The 9,420-nt window shown below is 48.1% G+C and overlaps 1 protein-coding gene across 1 annotated transcript; it reads right to left on the reverse strand.

Moving 5' to 3' along the window:
- Positions 1-3,835: 3,835 nt before the first annotated feature.
- LOC116969608 (zinc finger protein 239-like) lies at positions 3,836-5,655 on the reverse strand (the record flags this gene model as incomplete). The annotated part of the gene is made up of 2 exons (XM_033016439.1): positions 5,619-5,655; positions 3,836-4,788 (listed from the first exon to the last, which is right to left on the reverse strand). Coding segments are annotated over exons 1-2 (990 nt in total), but the record flags the coding sequence as incomplete, so codon positions are not given.
- Between the last annotated feature and the right edge of the window lie 3,765 nt (positions 5,656-9,420).

Here is a 9,420-nt window from a genome sequence, read left to right on the forward strand (position 1 = left end):
ATGTTCATCAGCCTGTTTAATTGCTCAAGAAAAATCGCTCCGACTGCCGTAATCTGCACTTATTTTTAAACTAAGTTGGATAATTTAAGTGTTAGAGTAAATTAAAAATCATCTTCTAAAGCCGTGAATGCCGACAACAGGACGGATATCAAGTAGGGGACAAGGCAAGGTAGGCTGTTTATTTTTACATTAAAAAGTGCTGGAGTAACTCAGCGGGTCAGGCAGCATACGTGGAGAACATGGATAGGTGGCGTTTCACAGAGTGCTGGAGTAACTCAGCGGGTCAGGCAGCATCTGTGTGAAGAACATGGATAGGTGACGTTTCACAGAGTGTTGGAGTAACTCAGCGGGTCAGGCAGCATCTGTGGAGAACATGGATAGGTGACGTTTCACAGAGTGCTAGTGTAATTCAGGTCAGGCAGCATCTGTGTGGAGAACATGGATAGGTGCCGTTTCACAGAGTGCTGGTGTAACTTCATAGGGCGAGTTGAGTTTAGGCGCAAGGAGGACCTACTGCAGTTTTACAGGGCCCCAGTGACACCACAACTGGAGAATTGTGTGCAGTTTTGGTCCCAAAATTTGAGGAAGGATATTCTTGCTATTGAGGGAGCCCAGAGTAGGTTCACAAGGTTAATTCCTGAGATGATGGCGGGACTGACATATGTTGAAAGAATGGGTCGACTGGGTTTGTATTCACTGGAACTCAGAAGGATGAGCGGATATCTTATAGACTTGTATAAAATTAGTGAGAGATTGGACAGGGTAGATGCAGGAAACATGTTCCCCATGTTGGGGGAGTCCAGAACTGTTAAGGTACATTTCTTAAAACAGACAACTCACAATAAGTTAGATCAACCAACACAAGCTTTACTGATCATTTAACCGGCGAGAGTGGCAGGGGATACAAAGTCAAGTATGCAACACACACTTAACCCTCCTGGGCTATCACTCTAATGAACAAAGACATACAGCATATTTTGGTAGTATTTTGGAAACATAGTCACATGTTTATACAGAGTTGGAGCAATGACATCTAACACATCAATCACAGAGTATACCCTTTAAGCTTTCTCGTCACTAACACAATACTTCTCATGCTATGGTTATATCGATCACAAACTTTAGTTACAAACCCCCAAACAACAGGAACTTAGTCAAAGGGTGCTGGAATAACTCAGCGGGTCAGGCAGCATCTGTGCAGAACATGGTAGATGACATTTCGGGTCGGGGACCTTTCTTCAGACTGACACTATGTTGACAGGCGAGGGGGTGATTGGCAGATGAGTGAAGTAAGTGACAGAGGGGAGGGAAAATAAGGAGATAAAAGGATGTGAGATAAGGAGAGAGGAATGTATATTTGCAACTTTAAGGGACATTGGTCAGGTAGCATTTGGAGTAACCATATAACCATATAACAATTACAGCACGGAAACAGGCCATCTCGGCCCTACAAGTCCGTGCCGAACAACCTTTTCCCCTTAGTCCCACCTGCCTGCACTCATACCATAACCCTCCATTCCCTTCTCATCCATATGCCTATCCAATTTATTTTTAAATGATACCAACGAACCTGCCGCCACCACTTCCACTGGAAGCTCATTCCACACCGCTACCACTCTCTAGTAAAGTAGTTCCCCCTCATGTTACCCCTAAACTTCTGTCCCTTAATTCTGAAGTCATGTCCTCTTGTTTGAAACTTCCCTATTCTCAAAGGGAAAAGCTTGATCACATCAACTCTGTCTATCCCTCTCATCATTTTAAAGACCTCTATCAAGTCCCCCCTTAACCTTCTGCGCTCCAGAGAATAAAGACCTAACTTATTCAACCTATCTCTGTAACTTAGTTGTTGAAACCCAGGCAACATTCTAGTAAATCTCCTCTGTACTCTCTCTATTTTGTTGACATCCTTCCTATAATTGGGCGACCAAAATTGTACACCATACTCCAGATATGGTCTCACCAATGCCTTGTACAATTTTAACATTACATCCCAGCTTCTATACTCAATGCTCTGATTTAGAAAGGCTAGCATACCAAAAGCTTTCTTTACCACCCTATCTATATGAGATTCCACCTTCAAGGAACTATACACGGTTATTCCCAGATCCCTCTGTTCAACTGTATTCTTCAATTCCCTACCATTTATCATGTACGTCCTATTTTGATTTGTCCTGCCAAGGTGTAACACCTCACATTTATCAGCATTAAACTCCATCTGCCATCTTTCAGCCCATTTTTCCAAATGGCCTAAATCACTCTGTGGACTTTGGAAATCCTCTTCATTATCCACAACACCCCCTATCTTGGTATCATCTGCATACTTACTAATCCAATTTACCACCCCTTCATCCAGATCATTGATGTACATGACAAACAACAAAGGACCCAGCACAGATCCCTGAGGCACCCCACTAGTCACCTGCCTCCAACCCGACAAACAGCGATCCACCATTACCATCTGGCTTCTCCCTTTCAGCCACTGCTGAATCCATCTTGCTATTCCTGCATTTATACCCAACAGTTTAACCTTCTTAACCAACCTTCCATGAGGAACCTTGTCAAAGGCCTTACGAAAGTCCATATAGACAACATCCACTGCTTTACCCTCGTCAATTTCCCTAGTAACCTCTTCAAAAAATTCAAGAAGATTAGTCAAACATGACCTTCCAGGCACAAATCCATGTTGACTGTTCCTAATCAGACCCTGTTTATCCAGATGCTTATATATATTATCTCTAAATATCTTTTCCATTAATTTGCCCACCACTGAAGTCAAACTAACAGGTCTATAATTGCTAGGTTTACTCTTAGAACCCTTTTAAAACAATGGAACAACATGCGCAGTACGCCAATCCTCGGGGACTATTCCCGTTTCTAATGACATTTGAAATATTTCTGTCATAGCCCCGGCTATTTCTACACTAACTTCCCTCAATGTCCTAGGGAATATCCTGTCAGGACCTGGAGACTTATCCACGTTTATATTTTTCAAAAGTGTCAGTACTTCGTCAAAAGTGTCAGTACTTCATTGCATACAGTTCTGGTCACTCCAATACAGGACTGATGTGGAGGCTTTGGGGAAGGTGCAGCGATGGTTAACCAGAATGGTTTAAAAACAAGGAACTGCAGATGCTGGTTTACAAAAAAAGGACACAAAACGCTGGAGGAACTCAGCGGGACAGGCAGCATCTCTGGAGAGAAGGACTGGGTGACATTTCGGGTCAAGACTGAGGAGGGTCTCGACCAGAAACGTTACCCATTCCTTCCAGCATTTTGTGTTTACCTAAACAGCGCCTATCTATCCACGTGGCAGTGTGCCAACAGGCTGGAGGAGCGGACAATGGCCTTGCCACAGAGCGGGCAGGTGAAGGGGCACTGGCCGGTGTGGACTCGCCGGTGCTCCAGCAGGTGGTCAAAGCGGGTGAAGCCCTTACCACAGGACGGGCAGGGGAAGGGACGCTCACCGTGTGGGTACGCCGGTGCTGCCACAGGCTGGACATGCGGGTGAAACCATTGCCACACTCAGCGCACACAAAGGGTCTCTCTCTGGTGTGTAGCCGCTGGTGCTCCCGCAGCCCCCGTGCTCTCGTCACAGTGGGAGCAGCTGCTCGCCGGCGTGGGTCCGCCGGTGCTGCCCCAACCCCCGTGAGTTGTCAAACTCCTCACCACAGTACGGGCAGTCGTAGGGCTGGCCACTGGTGTGCACGTGCTGGTGAGACAGGGCGTGGGAGGCCATGGGAAAGTGCTCTCCACACACCGGGCTGGGGTAGGGACGGTCGCCGGCGTGCACCCGCTGGTGGGACAGCAGCCGGGTGGAGTTGGTGAAGCCCTTGCCGCACTGGGTGCAGGTGTAGGGGCGCTCGCCGGTGTGGGTGCGCTGGTGCTTCTGCAGGCAATCAGAGCGGGTGAAGCCCTTGCCACACTGGGCGCAGGTGTAGGGGCGCTCGCCGGTGTGCACCCGCTGGTGGGACAGCAGCTGGGTGGAGCAGGTGAAGCCCTTGCCGCACTGGGCACAGGTGTAGGGGCGCTCACCGGTGTGGGTGCGCTTGTGCATCAGCAGGTTGGAGGAGCAGGTGAAGCCCTTGCCGCACTGGGCACAGGTGTAGGGGCGCTCGCCGGTGTGGGTGCGCTGGTGCTTCAGCAGGCTGCTGGAGTGGGTGAAGCCCTTGCCGCACTGGGCACAGGTGTAGGGGCGCTCACCGGTGTGGGTGCGCTTGTGCATCAGCAGGTCGGAGGAGCAGGTGAAGCCCTTGCCGCACTGGGCACAGGTGTAGGGGCGCTCGCCGGTGTAGGTGCGCTGGTGCTTCAGCAGGCTGCTGGAGTGGATGAAGCCCTTGCTGCACTGGGCACAGGTGTAGTTGCGCTCGCCGGTGTGGGTGCGCTTGTGCATCAGCAGGTTGGAGGAGCAGGTGAAGCCCTTGTCGCACTGGGCACAGGTGTAGGGGCGCTCGCCGGTGTGGGTGCGCTGGTGCTTCTGCAGGCAATCAGAGCGGGTGAAGCCCTTACCACTCTGGGCGCAGGTGTAGGGGCGCTCGCCGGTGTGCACCCGCTGGTGGGACAGCAGCTGGGTGGAGCGGGTGAAGCCCTTGCCGAACTGGGCACAGGTGTAGGGGCGCACGTGGGTATGGGTACGCTGGTGAACCAGCAGGTTGCTGGACTTGGTGAAGCTTTTGCCGCAGTCGGTGCAGGTGTAGGGCTTCTCGCCCGTGTGCACCCGCCGGTGGGTCTCCAGGACCATCGCCGTCTTGAAGCTCTTGCCGCAGTCCGAGCAGTTGGAGGGGCGTTCTCCTGTGTGCACCCGCCGGTGGATCTCCAGCTCGCTCGGGTACTGCCAGGCCTTGCCACACACGTCGCACTCATAACGCTTCTCCTTGTTGTGCCCCGTCATGTGGTCATCCATTGAATCTCAGCCCCTTGAAGCTCAGCCCGCACACCGAGCAGATGGGGGGGGGGGGGCTCACCCTCAATGGCTGCTCACGTCCCCATCTCTCCGTCCACAGCAAAGGCTCCTAAACCCTACGGGAGGGGAACAAGTTGGCAAACAGAACATTACTAACGCGTACTTGACGAGAGGGGAAGTGGGTGACGCGAAAGTGGGGAGGGTGGGGGTCGAGTGGTGTGGGGTGGGGGTGGGGAAGGATGGGGAGGGGGTAGTTGCTCCAACATGCTGGCCCACACCGGCAAGCGGTTGCTCCCACTGCGTCAAGGGGGCTGCGGGAGCACCAGCTGATATACACCGGAGACAGACCCTTTTTGTGCACTGAGTGTGGCAAGCATTTCACCCGCATGTCCAGCCTGTGGCTTCACCCGCGTTGACGACCTGCTGGAGCACACCACCACACCAGCCAGCGCCCCTTCACGTGTCCGCTCTGTGGCAGGGCCTTTGCCCACCCCTCCGGCCTGCTGGCACACCCTACTTCAGTCTCGACTCGAAACGTCACCCATTCCTTATCTCCAGATATGCTGCCTGTCCCGCTGAGCTACTCCAGCATTTGGTGTCCTTTTTGTAAACCAGTATCTGCAGTTCCTTGTTTTTAAACTATCTCTGCACCTTCCCCAAAGCCTCCACACCAGTCCTGTAATGGAGTGACCAGAACTGTATGCAATATTCCAAATACTTCCCTCATCTGCCGTCACCCCCTCATCTGTTAACATGGTGTCAGTCTGAAGAAGGGTCCCAACCAGAAACGTCACCTAACCATGTTCTCCACAGATGCTGTCTGATCCGCCGAGTTACTGCAGCAATTGGTGTTAGAGTCACAGAGTGATACAGTGTGGATACAGGCCCTTCGACCCAACTTGACCACACCGACCAACAGGTACCAGCCACACTAGTCCCACCTGCCTGCATTTGGTCCATATCCGTCCAAACTTGTCCGACCCATGAACCTGTTTAACTGTTTCTTAAACATTGGGATAGTCCCAGCCTCAACTACCTCCTCCGGCAGCTTACCCCCCACCCCCCACCCCCACCCCCCATATCCCTTGTTTCCGTTAGCCCAAAGAGCTAAATCTAACTCTCTCTTGAAAACATCCAGTGAATTGGCCTCTACTGCCTTCTGTGGCAGACAATTCCACAGATTCACAACTCTCTGGGTGAAAAAGGTTTTCCCCCATCTCAGTCCTAAATGGCTTACCCCTTATTCTTAAGCTGGTTCTGGACTCCCATTGTTCTGGATAGGAAAAAGCATACTCGTTTTGTAAATGATTTTTGGAAGCACATTTGATTCAGATTTTGCAATATAATTGTCAATAAGGAACAATTCTTTATGAAATATTTCCCATTAGGCGTATAATTATTTAATGAACATTGGGGATTGGGAGAGGCCTCACAAGCCTAGAGCCTCCATCTCAAATAATAGATTAAAACTGATGGTATTATGTAGCAATGTAGCAAATTTCGTGATTTGAAAAATCAAGTCTGCAATTTATCCCATCAGATAAAACATAAAAAGAAGTTTAATTTGACACCTAATTCACTTTCATATTAAAAAGGTTATGGCCATTTTCATACTCTGAAATTAGCATCTTGTTCCCTATTGCTTTACCATTGACTTAACACAAAAGCTGTGATCGAGGACAGTCAAAATCCCATAACTTTCTTAAAAATTAAGAGAACTGAATGAAATTTTCAGTTATTATAGATTGAAACATTCTGAAACAAATATGAACAATCTTACTTGGATAACCTGAAATTAAAGCATATAATTAGTTAGTTACCCAACTGTAGCTAATTACCAAATTCAATAACTAGATCTAAACATCTATCCATTTCTTAAGAAAATATTAACATGTTTTAAATTTCTCTCCCTCACTCTCCCCCTCTTTCTCACCCCCCCTATCATTCTTTTTCTCCCCCTCTCTTTCTCTGTCTCCCTCCCTCTATCTCTCTCTCTCTCTCGTTTTTTATTTATAGAAACATAGAAAATAGGTGCAAGAGTAGGCCATTCGGCCCTTCGAACCTGCACCGCCATTCAATATGATCATGGCTGATCATCCAACTCAGTATCCCACTCCCTGCCTTCTCTCCATACCCCCTGATCCCTTTAGCCAAAAGGGCCACATCTAACTCCCTCTTAAATATATGAACTAACTGGCCTCAACTACCTTCTGTGGCAGAGAATTCCAGAGATTCACCACTCTCTGTGTGAAAAATGTTTTCCTCATCTTGGTCCTAAAAGATTTCCCCCTTATCCTTAAACTGTGACCCCTTGTTCTGGACTTCCCCAACATCGGAAACAATCTTCCTGCATCTAGACTGTCCAACCCCTTAAGAATTTTGTAAGTTTCTATAAGCTCCCACTCAATCATCTAAATTCTAGCAAGTCCAAACCGAGTCTATCCAGTCTTTCTTCATATGAAAGTCCTGACATCTCAGGAATCAGTCTGGTGAACCTTCTCTGTACTCCTTCTATGGCAAGAATGTCTTTCCTCAGATTAGGAGACCAAAACTGTACGCAATACTCCAGGTGTGGTCTCACCAAGACCCTGTACAACTGCAGTAGAACCTCCCTGCTCCTATACTCAAATCCTTTTGCTATGGATGCTAACATACCATTCACCTTCTTCACTGCCTGCTGCACATGCATGCCTACTTTTAATGAGTGGTGTACCATGATACCCATGTCTCGTTGCATCTCCCCCTTTCCTAATCGGCCATCATTCAGATAATAGTCTACTTTCCTGTTTTTGCCACCAAAGTGGATAACCTCACATTTATCCACAGTTAGACGTGGCCCTTGTGGCTAAAGGGATCAGGGGGTTTGGAGAGAAGGCAGGTACAGGATACTGAGTTGGATGATCAACCATGATCATATTGAATGGCGGTGCAGGCTCGAAGGGTCGAATGGCCTACTCCTGCAACCATTTTCTATGTTTCTATGGCCCTCACTTGTCTCTCTCTCTCTGTAACTGGCTCGCTTTCTTCCTCTCCTAGCTACTGTTTCTCTCTCATCTCTCTGTCCATCCTGCTCTATCATGTCTCTCCCTGTCCCCCTCTCTCTCCTTCCTCTCTTCTGTTCTCCCTGTCCTCTCCTCTCTTCTCTCTCTCTCTCTCTCTCTCTCTCTCTCTCTCTCTCTCTCTCTCTCTCTCTCTCTCTCTCTCTCTCTCTCTCTCTCTCTCTCTATCTCTCGCTCTCTCTGTCTCTTTCCCATCTGCCTATCTCTCCCTACGTGTCTCGCTCTTTCTCTCTCTATATCTGTCTCTGCATCTCTTTCTCTGTCTGTCTCTCTCCTTCTCTCCTCTCTCTCTTTGTCTCTCTCTCTCTCTTTGTCTCTCTTTCTCTCTCTCTCTGTATCTCTTTCTCTATTTCTCTCCAACTGTGTCTCTCTCGCTTAATTTTCAATTTTTAAATTCAAAAACTTTATTGGCATGATAAAAAATACATTGTTATATTGCCAAAGTATATAACATGACATACATATTTAAAATGCATCAGTATAAATACAAGTCTACAGTGCATGGATAGATATGTCCCTGTACATAAACTCGCAATAGGCCTATAGCCCTTTATTGATGCTACACGTTCTTGCAGCTGCAGCAGTACAACACAAAAGCAAGTTTAGCAATTCAATATTCATTTCTTAGTGTCAGTTAATGTCAATTAGTGTGTGCATACACATGTGCATGTTGGTCATTCGCTGTCTCTCAGGTTGTGGCATGCTGTTACGTATTGTGCCGTATTTCCTTCGACAATTATTATTCTTAGTTTTGATGTATCATCTAGTTCTTTAAAATCAGGGGTTGCCACACTGAGTTTGTCAAAGTATGCTTTCCTTGTTTTGTCAAATTTTTTGCATTTTAGGAGGAAGTGCATCTCTGTTTCAACCTCATCTGTCAAACAGTGGCCGCATATTCTGTTTTCTCTTGGTTGCCAGAATCTCTTGTCTTCCTGTCTCTCTCTTTCCCCCTCCCTCTGTCTCTCTCTCTCTCTCTCTCTCTCTCTCTCTCTCTCTATCTCACTTTCTCTCTGTCTTCTCCTCTCTCTGTCTCCCTCCTCTCTCTCTGTCCCTCGCTCTGTCTCTCTCTCTCTCTCGCTCTCTCTGTCTCTCACTGTCTCTGTCTGTCTGTCTCTCTCTGTCTCTCCCACTCTCTCTCTCTCACTCTCTCCCTGTCTGTCTCTCTCTCACATACTCATAGATACATAGAAAATAGGTGCAGGAGTAGAGGCCATTCGGCCCTTCGAGCCTGCACCGCCATTCAATATGATCATGGCTGATCATCCAACTCAGTATCCCGTACCTGCCTTCTCTCCATACCCCCTGATCCCCTTAGCCACAAGGGCCACATCTAACTCCCTCTTAAATAGAGCCAATGAACTGGCCTCAACTACCCTCTGTGGCAGAGAGTTCCACAGTTTCACCACTCTCTGTGTGAAAAATGTTTTTCTCATCTCGGTCTTAAAGGATTTACCCTCTATC

This window comes from Amblyraja radiata, unplaced genomic scaffold, assembly GCF_010909765.2.
Source record: "Amblyraja radiata isolate CabotCenter1 unplaced genomic scaffold, sAmbRad1.1.pri S89, whole genome shotgun sequence".
NCBI classification, from domain to species: domain Eukaryota; kingdom Metazoa; phylum Chordata; class Chondrichthyes; order Rajiformes; family Rajidae; genus Amblyraja; species Amblyraja radiata.